General features: G+C 40.2%; 1 protein-coding gene across 10 annotated transcripts in view; it reads right to left on the bottom strand.

The window, feature by feature from the left end:
- The window catches only part of DIP2C (disco interacting protein 2 homolog C), a 585449-nt gene that overhangs the window by 34186 nt on the left and 533975 nt on the right, over positions 1-17288 (bottom strand). For 7 of the 10 annotated variants that reach the window (XM_072650057.1, XM_072650058.1, XM_072650062.1 and 4 more), the window contains one exon: positions 16108-16169. In XM_072650057.1, coding sequence (XP_072506158.1) covers positions 16108-16169 — 62 coding nt within the window. Of the gene's footprint in view, positions 1-15373; positions 15518-16107; positions 16170-17288 lie in introns of those variants that run through there. The other 3 variants (XM_072650063.1, XM_072650064.1, XM_072650065.1) reach the window with 1 other exon arrangement.

Here is a 17288-nt window from a genome sequence, read left to right as displayed (position 1 = left end):
CACAGGATAAATAAGAAATAACCAACGAAGGGAAAATACTCTTAGAATTAAACACTCTTAGCATGAAGAGAGGTTGGGAAAATCTTCCTTCTAAGAGATCGAATTTTAACTGGGACTTAAAGGAAGTCAGAGATGAGAAGGGAGGGCATTCCAGGCATGGGGGACAGCCAGAAAAAAATGTCTGGAGCCAAGAAATGGAGGATCTTCTTCAGAGAACAGCAAGGAGACCAGTATCTCTAGCTGGAAGAGTGTGACACAGAGTAAGATATAAGAAGACTGGAAAGGGAGAAGGATACTAAATTATGAAGAGCTTTGAATGCCAAGTCAAGGATTTGAACATGGAGGTAACTGGGAGCCACTGGAAATTACTGAGTTGGGGAAGGGGGGACATAGCCAGACCTGTGCTTTAGGAAAATTGCTTTAGTGGCTCAATAGAGAATAGAGTGAGGAGGGATTTGAATCAGGCAGACCCACCAACTGGCTATTGCAGTAATCAAGGCATGAGGTGATGAGGGCCTACACTAGGGAGATGGTAGTGTCAGAGGAGAGAAGGGGGAGTATAGGAGAGATGTTGCAGAGATGAAATCATCAGGCCTTGGTGACAGATTGGTTAGAGATGGTGAGAGATAGTGAATTGTGAGCCTGGGGTAGTAGTGGTACCATTGACAGTATTAGGGGGATTTGAAAGGGAAAGGCTTGAGGGAAAAGATAATGAATTCAGTTTTGGTCATGCTGAGTTTAAGATGTCTCTTGGACATCTAGCTTGGGAGATCTGATTGCGAATTGAAGATTTGAGACTAGAAGCCAGCAGAGAAGTTAGGACTAGATCATTTGATTTGAGAGTCAGCATAGAGATGATAATTAAATGCATGGGGACTGGTAAGATCACCAAGTGAAGTAATAAAAAGGGAAAGAGAAAAGGGCCCAGGACAGAACCCTGTGGGACATTTTTGGTTGCTGGGTATGAACTGCATGAATAGGGAGGAGAACCAGGAGGGAGTAGTGTCCCAAAAACCTAGAGAGAAGAGGGTATTAAGGAGAAGAGAGTGATTGACAATGTCAAAGGCTGCAGAGAGGTCAAGAAGGATACAGACTGAGAAAAGGTTATTGGATTTGGGAATTAAGAGATCATTGGTAACCTTAGAAAAAGCAGTGTTTCTGAATGATTTAGTAGGCAGCAGTTGAATGACAAGGTAGGAACTTGGACTGTAGAGAGTTAAGAAGAAAATGTAAAGATAGGATATAGAATTACCTATTGTAGACAGCTTTCTCAAGGAGTCTGGCCACAAGGGCAAAAGAGATATGGGATGATGCTGGAGATAGGAGCAAATGAGGTATTTTTGAGAATGTGGGAGACGTGGGCATGTTTCTAGGCAGGAGGGAAGCAGCCAGTAGACAGGGAGAGACTGAAGATAAATTAGAGACTGGGGATGATGCAGGGGACAATCTGCTTGAGATGGGATAGGCTGGAATCACTTTCATTGGTAGAGAGGGTTTTGTTTTGGTAAGAAGTAGGATCACTTCATGTGATGCAGGGGTAAAGAAGGAGATCATGGCAGAAGGCATTTGAGTGATATGAGATGAAGAGGGGAGTAAAATATGAGTCAAAGTTCTCAGCCGAGAGATGGTCAAACCCTGACCATGAGAGATCCAGTGCTAGTCTTCTAACTTTCCTGGAGGTAGCAAATGGTACCAAACTCTGAAAAATGTGTTGGAAAACATTGTTATGAATCAAGAAATAATAGAAACTTTTAGATTAAATAGAAGTCTAACACCAATGTATCATGCATCCTTTCTTCAATGATACTAATGAAAAGCCTTGAATAATAAATACCATGAAGAATGAAATGGATTATCGTTTAGTGAAAAGGAAATGAATGGTTATCAATGTGGGAGTCTTTGTATAGTCAGACCTCTGGCTTATTAAACTAAAGATCAAAATCAACACAAAATTAGAAGAATACAAATGAGAGAATATGACCTAGAATTCCATGCTACCCTGATCTTTTTAAATAAGCGACTGACATTGAAAAATGGGAAGTGGTTAAAGAAGGCAATCCTTAACATGAACTGTCACTATTTTCTACAGAAGCAGAACCAATGTAAATCAATGGCCATAAAGGGAAGGCCACAGTCATGGAGGCTGTCTACTACACAGTAGGCACAGAAGGGGTATTTCCTTATAGAGAATGAGATCTTTTAGATGCTGTAGTTTGCTGATGACATTTCGCTGACTACATCAATCCCATAATCACCTAAAAGAATGTCCATATTGGCAGAGTCAAGTGGTTGAAGGAACGCTGTTTAGTCGTATGGTTTAAGTGACTGGATGGACAGCCTATAGAGCCATTCCTATCTTGAACAGACACCGTAAATGGACAACGAAAAGGGTTCAGAATTTAAAAGGAAGACAGCACAATACCTTTTGCATTTGGGAACTTATGTAGCACTTAAGGGACTATAACCTTCTTCCTAACACAAAATTCCATCTTTTTTAGTATCCATATTCTTCTATGTATACAGTATGGCATCAAACCTTGGAATATCACCATTTTTAAGCACACTTTCGGGAAAGAAGCCACCCAAAGGGAAATAGAGAGCTGCCTGGCAGTGCAAATAGGCTGCAGCATATTACCAATGGTGAATTGCACACGCAAAGCAATATAAAATATATCCCTAAAGTAATGGGTAAGCAGAAAATGAGGTCATGTAGCAAAGGCAACTTATACCTACTCTCTCGGTTTCTGTAGGGATATAGAAGCAAAAGGCAGACTTTCTGCCTTGAAAATGTTCTTTAATCTACTTGAAGATACACGAACAAGTTAAAGAACATAACAAGGCATAGAACTAAGCACTAAATTGGGTGATAATAACCTATAAGCAGGGCAGGAATTCAGAGGAAGGGAAATCATGGGGGATTGAAGGGTAAGCTTCATGGAAGCAGTCTGGACAAGAGCTGCCTCAAAGGATGGGCAGGGTTTAGATGAGTGGGGGGAAGAAGGGATGATTTTCCATGTGGAAGAAAGAAAACAGATTACGATTTCCCCTTCAGATTTTCCCGAGTTCCCCACCACGTACTGCCACCATGTACTAATCCCACGACTTCTTTTCTTTTTAATCTAAAGGAAAATGTCAGCCTGAACTATTTTTCTGGTTAGAAAAGTGAATAATTTCTTTTAGCCTCTTAAAAGCAGCTTCTAGAGGGTTAGTTTCCCCCAAAGAGCCCTTTCCTGAAGAGAACTGACAGGATGGAATTAGAACATTCTCCAAAATCCTGCCCCACCCCTGTCTCTGGTAATGGGCGCCTGTACGATTTTGAGGTGTGTGTGTGTGTGTGTGTGTGTGTGTGTGTGTGTGTGTGTGTGTGTGTGTATAGGCAATGAACTGTTCACCTTAAACAAATAAAGCCAAACAAGGAACAACAAAAATGAACATTTGAATTCTTTCCTTTTCTTCTTTAGCTTAAAATAACTGGCCAGTGAAGGCTGAATGACTGACAAAGTGATACCAGCCTGTCCCCTAAGGGAAAAGTAACTAGGCACAAGACCCTTTGCTGAATGACACATCAACGTCTGAGGGGACACTTTAGTCCCACAGGAAAAAGGAAAGGGAAGGGAGAAGAGAGTAGGAAGGGAGAGAGAAAAGTGGGGAGAGGTCTGAGAAAGAATCAGTTGGAATAATATTCAGGCAAAGGGAAAGAACATTCGCCAAAGAGATGAGCAGGTTTGAGCAGGTTTCCAGTCATTACAGATGCAGGAGGAATCGTGCGGTGTCTTCAGGAGAAAAGCTTCACTTCTTTCCTAAAGACAAACCCTGGGAGAGTTTTCTCCAGAGGACTTTTAGGTGGATGCTGCTGGGGATGCATAATGTTTTGTAATCATTACACTCAGATGGGTTTGCAGGTATTGCAGAACACACAGCTTCCCATGCTGGGTGGTTTTATATAAAGAGTAAAAGAAAATTCCTTTCGGGCACTAACTTTTACTGAGTGGTAGTCAGCTTGAAAAAAGAACCAAACACTGGCCTGAAGATCATTAAGTAGATTCCACCGGCACTACATGTTGTCTTACATTCTTTACTCGGCTTCTCAACAAACACTACCACTGAAACCTAGTAAGTATGAATCTGGTAAAGGATGGGAGAACACCTTCCAGGAAAAACCTGAAACCACTGGATACTCAGATCACTCCTTACTGGAAACCTGAATCTCCCCACTATCCTTGACATGTCCAGTTTCTGATGGAAAATCTTTCCACTCATTTCTCTGACTGTGGCCTCTTAGGGCAAGAAAAATGTAGCCCAGGGAATTCTAGAGCTAGGAGGGTTTATTTGACTCAGGCTCCTTATTACTTTTTGCATTTTGTTTCGACTCTTGATTTACTCTTTCCCCCTTCCAGGACACTACATATTCCTGGTTCACTAACTTCTTTAATTTTTAGTTAACTTTAATTTTTGCTGGCTTTTCATCCTCTCAACCCTCCAAAATGGGTAGTCTCCTAAGTTTTTAACCTTGACCCAAATCTCTTCTCCATATAATCCTATAATTTGTTATGTATACTATATCATATATGTAATATATATTATATATGTATGTATGTATATACACATTTTCCTGCCCTCCCCCTTTCCTTGGCAATTTTATCTAGTCCCCTCAAATCAACTATTATTTCTATATTCATGATACTCAAATCGACACCTCTGGTTTCCCAAGTTTAAGACCCACAAATCAATCAGCCTACAGGATCTCTCTGCTTGGATATTCCATGCACACCTCAAGAAAAGGAGCTTGTCATCTTGCTTCCTAAACTTGCTCCTTTTCTTAGGACTTTAATATGATCTCTCTGTACCTCTAGGTAGCAAGGTAGTACAGTGGATAGAGCATTGGGTTTAGAATCAGGAAGACTCATCTTCCTGAGTTCAAATGTGGCCTCAGAGGCTTATTGTTGTGTGACGCCAGGCAAATCATTTAACTGTTTGCCTCAGTTTCCTCATGTGTAAAATGAGCTGAGAAGGAAATGTCAAACCACTCTAGTATCTTTGCCAGAAAAAGCCCAAATGGGGTCACAAAGAGTAAGAGAAAGCAAAAAACGACTTGACAACAACAACACTTTCCTCGTGGCTGAAACTTTTGAGTTATCTTTGGCTCTTTTCTTGCTCCACTTATTTACTAAGACCTATGAATTCCGTATAGTATTTTCCCCATCTATCCCCACATCCCCATTGCAAACACCCTAGCACAGGACTTTAATAGTAGTTACAGTTATGTACCTAGCCAATCGAATAAGTCTCCTAATACATTTCCAGGCTCATTTTTACTATGTGAAAATACAGTTCTGTAAGCATTTTGCTCAAAAACCTTCCTTGGCCTCCACTGTCTAAGAATCCCAGTTGAAACTTCTATGCACGGTAGTAAGGCCTTCCACAGTCTGGCACAGACTCTTCTGGCACTCCTTTCCAAGCACTCTGTATTCTAGCCAAACTGAACTACTCATGCTGTACTTTACCTCCTTCCAGGAAGCCTCCTTTCATGGCCTCTGTGTTAGTGATGGCTTTTTCCCTCCTTTAGCCTCATGTAAATACTTTGTACCTGTCTGATGTACTTAAATATCATTTTACAGCTGTTTGTATATGGTCCTATTCTCTAGATGGAAAGTTCCATGAGGGTGGGTAACATAACTTCTAAACTTTATATTTCTCCGGAGTTCTAGCACAATGCTCTGTACATAAGAGTTGTTTAATAAATGCCTGTGGGTTGAACTTAATGGTACAGGTAAGGCACCCAAAGCAGTTCCATGGTTTGTACCAGACTATCCTGTAAACAGGAGAGTTGAGACCAGAATCTAGTCCCTGGCTCCCAGTCTTGTCTGTTGTCTTTTATGCTCTGCTTCTGCCTCAGTTAACAAAGCACAGAATTAAAGGAACCACAGCTACAAAGAATTCCTAAGAGATCACCCACCCCAACCTTCTCTTACAGATGAAAGACACAGAAGAATGTGGAGGAGAAATGACTTGCTTAATATCATACACACTAGGAGTTGCAAAGTGGAAAGGGACTGAAGCATCAGAGAAAGGAGAAGCAGCATCCCCTAAAAAAAGAACCAAAACTGAAAGGGAAGTGGCCTCTGTGCACAACTGGATAAGGAATAGGAAAGCCACAGGGGAAACTGCCAGATACTGGGTTGGGTTTTGCCCTCACTGACTCTCTGAAGAAATGGTCAAGTCTGCACTTCCAGACAGAGGTCCTGTGTTCTGTGCAAAGCCGGCTGTATTCCTGGAAGGTCCAGTGACTGGGCACCACAAAGCTGTTCTATGGTCCATGACACTACGCCTGCTCTGTCATTTCTTTTTGGCCTTCACACATGAGCTCAATTCAAGAAGTGGGTTTTCACACTGAGTGAAGGGAAGGCTTTGTCCCTTCATTTTAAGGAAAGGTTTGGTCTGCTTGCGTCCTCCTGGCCTTAGGATTTGGGTGAGAGTAATGGAAAAAACACATCATTGCCATAGAGCATGACTCTGCTCTGGATGGAAGCTTTCCAGCATAGCTAGCTGGCCACAGATCTGAATATTTACCAGTTTCTTGCTATTTACCTTCTTACTGTGTTTTAAGTAAAAGTTTTTACTTTATGCATCCATAAAGTTTAGCCTAGATGCCTCCTCAATGATGGGGGGACATAGATTTTGAAGAATTGATAACCCCAAAAAGCACAATGAACCTGGGAAGTATCAAGAAGTTTCAGAATCATGTGGAGACTTAGGTCTGGAGGTCTGTTGCTACAAAGAGCATCCTAGCCTCATAATGGAGACCAAAAAATTTGTAAGAGCCCTTCCAACTCTAAATCTGATGATCTCCTCCTATACATGTACCCCAAATAGATTTGCAAGTACCAACTCTCTTAACTGACAAACCCTTTAGAACTCTCCCTACCTCCACCCCACACGAATAAATGTGTGTCAAGTAGAGAAGTATTTATTTTATGCTTGGTGAGAAAACACCTTCTGAGGGACTATGTAGCCTACAAAAGAAACCGAACTCCCTGCCATAGCTGGAAAAGGAAGAGTCACAAATATGAAGCAATTAGAAAACAGAAGGCAGAATAAAATACATTAAATATATAAATATATGTAGCTATATGTAATCTATAGCTATGTATAATATAACTATATATAATATAGCTATGTATAATATATAATAAAATATTGAAGATATTCTACTGTATGATTCTGACTCTAAATGCATTATAAGTTTAGGAAAGGAGAATCATTGTGACTTGGAGAAGTAAAGAAGACTTTGTGGAGGCAATGAGCCTGGCTGAGCTTTAGAGGAAATAAAACAATTGGATCATGTGTTCTGGCAGTAGTATGTGAGAGATGTTTAAGAGGGAAGACAGTCAGTCCAATCTAATTCAATTTATAAAGCGCTTGCTAAGCACCTACTATACTATCCAAGACAATGGGGATAAAAAGAGAAAATAAAAACTAGCCCCTGTTCTCCACAAGCTTACATTTTACTAAGAAGGGCTTATAACATGTAAATAGATAAATATATCCATAATAACTTGGGGAATGAGCACAGACTGCTATAAGGAAAGGTTTTCATTTTGGAGATGGTACACAAGTTGAGCCTTGAAGGAAGCTAGAGATTCCAGAGAGTGAAGGTGAAAATGTAGTACATCCCAGGCCTGGAAGAGAGTCTGTAAAAAGTCATGGAGGCAGGAGATAAGTTTACTCTCCTCTGATCCTTCCTTTATTAGGAGTTCTCTGCAGTTCAGAATCTTTTTCCTGACTTAGATGAAATGATACATAGTATCTTAATAAAATATGTTGTTGACATTAAGCTGGAAGAGATGTCTAACATTCTAATTAGATTTAGATAGATCAGAATGTTGGGTCAAATCAATAAGATCAAATTTAGTAGGGATAAATCTAACATCCTACTACACTGAGACTCAAAATATCATCATTATAAAATGAAAGAGAGAAGGGTAGAGAGCAGTTTGGCTGAAAAAGGTCTGGATCTGAAATCCAAAAACATTGGACTTCAAGTTTAATAGTAGCTAACAATTTGATGTGGCAGGTCAAAAAATTAGTGAGATCTTAGGCTTCATGAAGAAAGACATGGTGTTGAAAGGAAGGAAATTGATCATATTCAGTGTTCCACCTTGGTTGGCCCATTGCTTGAGTGTTGACTCCAAACAGTACTTTTCCCACTGTTCCACACTGTTTCACCATCATCAAGGTTCATGAGTTTGGCAAAGCCATTAGGCACTGATGAGCAGAAACATAAAAATGTACTGTCTCATCCCTTGAGTTTGAGGGGACCAAAAACACATTGTGAGGAGCAGTATGAGAATCATCAATGCACAAAGAAATGAAAAATATCATCATGGAATTTCACTGGATAGAAAGAACTGAATGAAGAAGTGATGGTAGCCATGAGGATAATCATTGGAGGTAACAGGGATCAGTCTCTGCTCCATAACTAGAATTATAATCTAATGATTTTTATTGATCTATAATTCTAGGATAAGAAGGCCAGGATCACACCACTGCATGATTAACGACTTTTATTTTAAATTTTACTGGCATGACTGGCTTCTCTTTCTCTCTGCTGTTTGTTGACTTAATGACTAGTAGTATATTGACATGCTTACAGTCCATACTCAACCTCTTCAGAATCCCTTTACTCTGTCTCCTGCCTAATCTAATCCATGGACTATCCTCTGCAAACAGAGTCCATGACTTTGGGGTGGATTCCCTGTAATGAGGAGTCCAAACAAGCTTTCCTTCTTTAGTTATCTTGTCAACAATGCATTCAGAAAGGAGAATAGGGTTGGGGAGGTATCAACAGTCTATTCAGGGGAGGTGTGGGGGTTGGGTAGGGTTCACTGCCAAAAGACTAATTTATAGGCAGAAACTTTTTCTCCCTCTCCCACATCAAGCCTGAAAAAGCTTGAATGTTTTAAGAAAGGTCAACCATAGAAGTAATCTAGTGGGCCAAGGGTACATTTGAAATGAACATATCACAAAGTGTATTTCTTAAACTTAACAGTTATTTCCAAATACCCTCAAAACATTTTCATCATTTTTCCCCTTGTGTATGTGGGAACTGGATTCATTCTAGCAGCAGTGAGAATTCATACCCTCATAAATTCCATTACAGGAGACAAAAATACTCTCCATGGCAACCTGCTACAAATTCAAATGCACAGAGAGAAACTCAGATACTGTGTTTCTGGGGTAGGGTGGGGTGGGGGGGGTAAGGTGGAAATAAAAACAGGCAGAAATTTGGGTAGTAATAGCTAATCACATGGTGGGATTTATTTGACAATGTGTTTCCACAATGACATCTTGTTTCTAAGGGAGGGAGCACACTAATATTGACAGTGTCTACAGGTTAATTAAGTGATAATTGGACAGGTGCCCTGGGCTCCCAAGTGAATATACCATGAAGCCAAAAGCAAAAGTAATTAATCCTTATGACAGAATCCAAGCAGTTGAAACACTGATGGACAAAAATGATTTACTTTTTATAAGAGGAATAAGAGGAAAGAAAAAGCAAAGAGTGTGGCCTCTAAACCCTTCCCTCCCCAATCTCTCCAAAAGGTTCTTGGATGACACATGCTCTTTTCCCTTCTCCATAGTATACAGTGCCTGGCATGTAATAAATACTGATTGACTTGTTTCTTATCTGAGAAGGATACCTTTGGAAAGCAACTCAAACTGCTCATGGTTGAACCTGTCCAGAGAGACAGAGCGTGTGTGTGTGTGTGTGTGTGTGTGTGTGTGTGTGTGTGTGTGTGTGTGTGTGTATGTGTGTGTGTGTGTGTGTGTGTGTGTGTATCATGGGGAAGAGGCTGCTACCTGAACAGAATTCTAATTTGTGGCTAAAACAGGAAGGAGGAACTAGAGTACTATATCTGGAGAGAAGTGGGGAAATGACAGTAAACATTTCACCTATACTTTTCCTCCATTTCAGACATGCTCAGGCTCTTTCCAGAGTCAAGAACTGGTACTAGAGAGGGGTGAGGGACTTCTGACTGTGATCTCCTTGAGGGCAGGGACTGTCTTTGGCTTTTATTTATATCCCTAGAGTTTAGCATAATGCCTGACACAGAAAGCACTTAATAAATGCTTTTTGATCAACTGATTAACTCTGGGAGAAATGAGCGAACTGTGTGAACAGGCTCTTTCCTTGTTTTCTAGATCTCATCAGAATTCTTACATTATTATTTGTTTTTTTTTGAGGGGGCACAGGAGAAGCCCCAGATCGAAGGAACCTTTGAACTACTATGACAACTTGTTAATGACCTGATTAAGAATGCATAACCTTCCATTATAGATCAACTGCCTTGTAGTCTGTGATTTGTTCCCAAATGTATCTCTCCTATTTGAATTACTTAGTTTCTTCTGCTTTATTTATTCTTTTCAATAAGCCTCTGAAAGCAACTTGAACTGTGAGCTGATGAAAGAACAGCCTGTATCTTGAGCGCATTAATACCCACAGATTGATGATCCCAAGGCCATGCTTAAGAGATGAGGAGGTGTGCACACAGGAGCACAGCTAAGCCTCTTGAACTGATCTCTAAAAGAGCCATAAACGGATGACCCAAGAAGTCAAATGGATTTTGGCAGTCATGAAAGAAAACTCTCTAAAAGTTTCCAAGTGCTCCCAAGCCCTCCCACACTGACAAGGGCCATGCGACACTCTGGGCAGCAGCAGTCACGGAAATACACCAGCAACATTCAGTTCTTTAAGTGTTCTTTAAGTACCTGCTCCATGTAAAGTTCACTTTCTGCCCTCACAGTGCCTACATTCTGCAGTGTTATTAATGTAAAAAAAAAAAAACAAACCACTTTTTTTTCATAAACAAGCCCATACAGAAACATATTCGAGACTCGCCTCTAGCCATAAGGCCATTTATACATTAATTACTTATATCCGGCTTGCTAACTATTCTTTGCCTGTGAAATTCCTGTAGCTTCCCTTTGTACAGGAGGCCCCCCTCCCCCCTCCCCTATGCCTGAAATCCACTTCATCCTGACTTCTACCTCTTGGAATTTCTAGCTTTCTTGAAAACAGCTCAGCTGGTGCTTCCTCCATAAAACCTGTCCTGATCCTTTGAGAGGTTAGTGCTCTCACTACTGCAATTTTGGATTACTTTGTATAAGCTTTCTGTTTACTTCTCTGTAGCCATCTCCCACCTTCCTAGTAGCATGTAAGTTCCTTGAGGGTAGGATTTGTTTCATTTTTGTTGCCGTTCTATCCCTAGCCCTGCACTACTGAGTTTTACATGGTCGGTGCCATAATAAATGTTTGTGGAATGGCATAGGTTTTCCTATGTATGAGGTATAATTATCAGTAATGCTACTTAATTTTTTAAAAAGCAAAACACTTTCATATCTGAATTAATGTTAGCAGTCTCCAGTTATCCTCTATGGTGGCACAGTACATAAAGTGCTGGAACTGGAGTCAAGAACTCCTGAGTTCAAATTCTGCCTCAGACACTTGTTGTCTGTGTGACCTCGGGCAAGTCACTTAACTTATCTGCCTTAGTTTCCTCATCTGTAAAATGGGAATAATAATATCTCCCTTGCAGGATTGATCTATCCAATGAGATAATATTTGTAAAGTGCTTGACAAACCTTAAAGTACTACGTAAATTTATTTTTTTTAAATTCTAACAACACTTGACAGTGCTCAAAATGTGGACGGACCCACTCTCTGGAAAAGTCTCTCCAAAGATAATGTGCTAGCTACTTGATAAACTCAGTTTCTTTCTTTTACATGTTGCCTGTTGTTTTTTTTAAAATCAAAAAAATCCATTTCAACCAGATTATTGGCAACTTTTATCCTCCAACATGGCTCTAAGGAACTTTGTGCTATTTCCAAAACCAAAACAAAAAACCCTTTAGCAGAAGAAAATGTTCAGATGTTGAGGAGGTCCAGAAATGTTTTGAACAGTGGTAATATAATTGAAATATGTAAGCCCTCCCCAACATGATGACCTTGACAAAGAATAAGTTTAGAGATGCTCTGAGGGGTCTGTGACTTCACTGCTATGGGCACTCTCCATTGTGGGTCTCCACCTTGAACAATATCCCATTCTAAAGCATCATCTTGGTACACAGGTGACCCTGGGTATGTAAGGGCTACAGTACCCAGCCAGGAGCTGCCCAACTGCAGAGGCTTTGCAGACCAGAGGTCTGGTGATAGTCTGTTTTCTGATCACAGTAACTAGAGAGAGAGAGAGACTCATCACCAGGGAGATGTGTTTTGGGGGGCACAATCTTGCAAGCACAGTATAGTATCATCAGTATGGAATCACTCACTGGCAGCAGATTGGCTTCCTTGTGAACACAGGTCTTTCTAGGTCCTCATCATTAGGAGAATAGAAGAAATCCGTGCTGGGAGTGAATCTTTTTATCTTCTCTGAGGCTCACTCAAATACCACTGTTTATATGAAGCCCCTCCTGTTCCCCTAGATGGTCATCCCTCCCTCACTATTATTTTGTATATACCTGTGTCTGTATATGTCATCTGCCCTGCCTGAGAGCAGGTGCTGTTTCACCTTCGTATCTCCAGTGCCTAACAGAGTCCATGGCATTTAGTAGTAGGTGTTTAATAAACGCTTTTGGTTGATTGATTTTCGCTACACAAATGAACTAATTGGTCCTTTTGTGATGGTAAACCATCTCCCCAGGAAGAAGAAATGGAGACAGAGAAGCAATTTCCCAAGATCTTGCCCCTGCCCAACCTGGCATGCCTTCACATTAAGCTGCTTAATCTAAGAGTATAGAAAATATCCATTTCAGCTGCCACACCACGGGGACCAGACGCTTGAAAAGGCATCTTTTTTTTTTTTTCCAGTGCTCTAAAGATCAGCAGTCTTTATCAGCGCTGTCTTAGTGCATTAATTTCTTCTCACCTACCTCAAATGCTATGACACACAGTACTACATGTGAGTCACTGAGGCATATGAGTTTTAATGAGATAATATTGACTTTTTAAAGCATAGTTACCCAGAGCTGCAGGTGCAAAGACTTAGGACCTGAGTGGGTTTCTTGTTGGATTTTTTTTAAAAATCCCACCAGTTTCTGAACTGTGTTTCAGCAGGGTTGAGTTCTTCTGAATCTACAAAGAGCCTTTAACATTGTTTTTTGTTCCTGGAATTTAGTCATGTATTTTTAGTGCTTCAATATAAATGGCACTGAATTGCACAAGAAACACTTGGGACTGCTTTACATGTGAAACTGCCTCATGCCCAAGTCCTTTTAATACATCAGAACTAAATCTCCTTGATAATATAAATAGTAATTACAGCTCACATTTATAGAGAACAACGTTTACAAATGCTTTCCTCATAACAATTCTGTAAAGTAAATAGGAACAGTGCCCTCCACATGGTAGTTGGCTAAACTGAGTACAAGTACTGTTATTCCTAGTGGACAGGTGAGGCACCCAAGACTCAGAGTGGTTTTGTACCTTGCCAAGGACCACACAGCTACTAAGGGCTACAAGTAAGAGTAGAATCTAGGTCTCTTGACTGTGGGGTCAAACTGTGCCTCACAGGTGCCTAATTCCACTACAGGGAAAGTAATGCAACAGGGAGGTCCCAGTACAGATCATTGACATCTTTTTTAAAATGGGAGGGAAGTGTTCCAAAGAGAACTTCTTTAAAGTTGCTCCAGAGTAGCATAAGTCTAGAGCTGGAAGGGAGATCAGAGGTCATCTACTCCAATTCCCCCATTTTATAGATGAACAAAACTGAGGTCCCAGGAGATGAATTGATTTGCCTCAGGTCACATAAATAGTGAGCATGAGAAACAGGATTTTAACCTAAATCCTTTACTCCAGAGTCCATGTTCTTCTTTCCACTGTCCTAACAGTTGGTAACCGAGATGAATTAGGGCAATACACAGATTTCCCAAAACTACTCCATTTAGTAAAGATTCTTTAACTTTATTTGAGTGAAATGTAAATTCCTTTCTAGAGCTAGGGCTGATGTCTTAGGTAGGGCATAGCCTGTTTCACAGGTTTTGCTGCCTAGTGAATATTAAGTTATCACTATCACAGAAAATAAGTTTGAAAATATTCTACGGGCAATGCTCAGAATAACATTCATGCCTGTTTACAGACTAGAAAAGTTGAATTTCTGTATAGCTTAGCTGAGTTGAGAAAGGGGCAATGATGACCTCTTAATGTCAGGAGCTCAGTACAAGGAAATTTTTCATTTAGAAGAATGAATTGTGGCAGGCCACTTATCAATAAATATAAAGTGAAAGAAGAGGGTTTTTTTTCTTTTGTATGAGCTCAGGGTACCACAGCGGATAGTGCTGGATCTGGAGTCGGAGGTCCTGACTTCAAACCCCAGCTTCTTCCACTTACTAACGTGACCTTGGGGCAGTAACTTAACCACTGTGGACCTCACCTGTAAAATGAAAGGCTCAGACCAGATGGCATGAGGTCTCTTCCAACTCTGAATCTACAATCCTATGACTCCAAGAAAGCAAAATAATGACAAAAATAGATAAGACTATAATTCAGAAATTAAGGGAATCACTAATACAGGTGGTTTAGTTATCTGTGTGAGACATATTCACTTTACAGATAATCTACAGGAGGTGTTTTTTAACTCTAGGCTCATTTCCCAGGTAGTCGATTAGTCAAGCTAGAGTGAGCTAAGAGAATGCAAACTCATTTTAAATTACATCAAACTAAAAACATTAGAATTCCTGGAGGAAAAAAAAGAACCACATTTCAAAGCAGCATGTCAGGTGTTTGGATTATCTGCTGCCTGGGATACTCTGTCATCACTCCCCTTTTGTCATTGGATAGTTTGGAATTGAGGCATTGAGTTACTGCCGGAGGAATACCACACCAGAATAGGGATGGACCCAGGGTAAGTTGCAAATCCTTTTGGCTTCAGTTTCCTTGCCTGTAAGCCGAAGGGGACAGACTATGATTTCTATATTCCCTTTCCACTACAAAATTCCCTCTGTCTGAAATACCAAAGAACACCGGTGAACATCTGTTATAGGCCTTGCACTAAATCAGGCACTTAACATATTAGGAAATATTTCTACCAATAATAATCAGATGGGGGAACAATATATGACCTTTTCCACCACTACCCAATAGGAAGGAAACATTATTCTAAAACCTTTCATGAAAACATCAAGAACCTTCTTCTCCCACAAGACAATTTTTAGTAGATTCTGTTCTGTAAGACAGAGGTTCCTTTTAAAGGAAAAGGAAGGGAAAAAACATTTATATAGTGCCTACTATGTGCTTGGCCCTGTGCTGAGCACTTTTACAAATATTGCTATTTCTCCCATTTTATAGTCGCAAAAACTGAGGCAAATACAAGTGAAGTATCTTGCCTAAGATGATATAATTAGCTTGAGTCTGATGCTGGAGATGAGGTCAAGTCTTCCTGACTCCAGGCCCAGCACTTTATTTGTGACTCCACCAGTTGTCTCTGTTTGTAGCTTCCTTATTCCTTCCTGAGACCTTTGACTGCAATATTGAAAAAACAAAACCCAAAAACTATGTGTGATTGTTCCAGTTCTATGCTTGTAGTTTTCCTCTTAAACCCTTCTTCTAGGGTGATAAGAAAAAGCCACACAGCTGGGGTAGCCCAGTATCTACTTAAGGGATACTCTTTAAGGGGAAAAAAATAACATAGATGACAAAATTTGGTATTCTACTGTGGTGTGAAACATTGACTACTTTAAATAGCCCAGATCAAGATCACAGTTATAAGGTGAGATTGTTCAATTCAGCAGCTTTAATCACTCCTGGTTATTATGCAGGAGCATCTGTAGTACATCTGTACAGCATGTGCCATTTTTCAAGAGGCTTATTATCCCACTGGACATGTTAACTCCAAAGCTTAAAATGTGGTGAAGATTTACAGTGCTTAAAAGTACCAGCATTCTGCCTCATGACCATGAAACCCCAGCTTCCAGCAACCCTTCCATTTTATTTAGATACCTGTTCTCCTTTGAATTGGCCAATATTTATGGCTTCCATTTCTCTCTTTTTTCCTTTTGTCTGTTTGGATACCTGAATGCTAGGAAAGCAACTAGAACAGCATGGAGTCATACCTGTCATGTCTTAGTGCCCTCATATCAACATACACAGTGGTCGGATCAGGTCCAGATGTTCCCTGTAAACAAGGATATGTTTTAGTTAATCGGGGTTGTGAATGGAAAGGAGATTTCCCTGACTACAGAGCACTCACTCTTTGTACTCCACACTTTACTTCTAGGCTATTGGTGAGCCGATGAAATAAAGGAATGTACTGTAACTATCGATTAAGCATACTTTTTGTAGGGACATGTTTACTCTAAGTTCCAGTCTCTGATTAGAAAAAACAATGCATAAAACCATACCTACCCAGAAGCACCTGTTCGTTACCTTTGGGAATGATGATCAGAACTTCAAAAGAGATTGGTCTCAAAAAAGAAATTTATCAACATAATTGTGGATATTTTAGAAGGCCTAAACAAGTCAAACACAGTTATAGATAATGTAAATGATGTACCATAAGAGGCATGCCAAATATTTTACTAAATAAAAGAAAGCTGGGATCATTTAAGAAAACATTGGGGTGGTAGAAGCAGGTAGTCAAGAATATGAAACATGATTTGCTGAGAAATTCCCACTGCATGCACCAAAAAAAGTGTGTGTTTAGAGCTGAAGATATTAATGCAGAACACATGGCATGAACTGACGTGGATTAAGGAGGAAGATGGAAAGTGCAATTATTTTGTTCCTTCTAAGCCTTCTCCAACTCTGTGATCCAATATTTCTGCTGCTGCTTGGGAAGTTGTTTTTCCAAGCTTTTCTGCAAAATGCAGAGGTTGTCTCCACAAGACCTATTCAGGTAGATGGGATATTATGGTATCTAAATGGGAATTTTTTTTCTATCTGACTGATCAGTCCTGGGGTCCAGGAATAAGTCCTCACTGGCTCTGTGTTTGATTGTGGTTTTTTTTTCACTATTACCTGAATGTCTAACATTAAGTCCTTGCCATTTTGCTTTTTTCTCTTCAACTAGAAAGAGAACCTGGCTAAATCCTCTTGCCTCCGCCATTTTGTCTCGGCTCTATGAATCCGTGCAATAGTCACTCTAAGGAGAACAACATAGCATGAGATAGTAATTCCACTCAGTCTCAGTGTGACAAGCCTGGGTTCCATACAGATACTAGGTAAGGCAAAATATGCTGTTTTCTGGTGGAGAAACATAGAATCCATTGAAGAAATGTAGTAACAGTGAGGCGAT

The sequence above is a fragment of the Notamacropus eugenii genome, chromosome 3 (genome assembly GCF_028372415.1).
Source record: "Notamacropus eugenii isolate mMacEug1 chromosome 3, mMacEug1.pri_v2, whole genome shotgun sequence".
In the NCBI taxonomy this organism is placed as follows: domain Eukaryota; kingdom Metazoa; phylum Chordata; class Mammalia; order Diprotodontia; family Macropodidae; genus Notamacropus; species Notamacropus eugenii.
The sequence above is the reverse complement of the archived record's forward strand: the minus strand, read 5'-3'. Positions and strand labels throughout refer to the sequence as shown.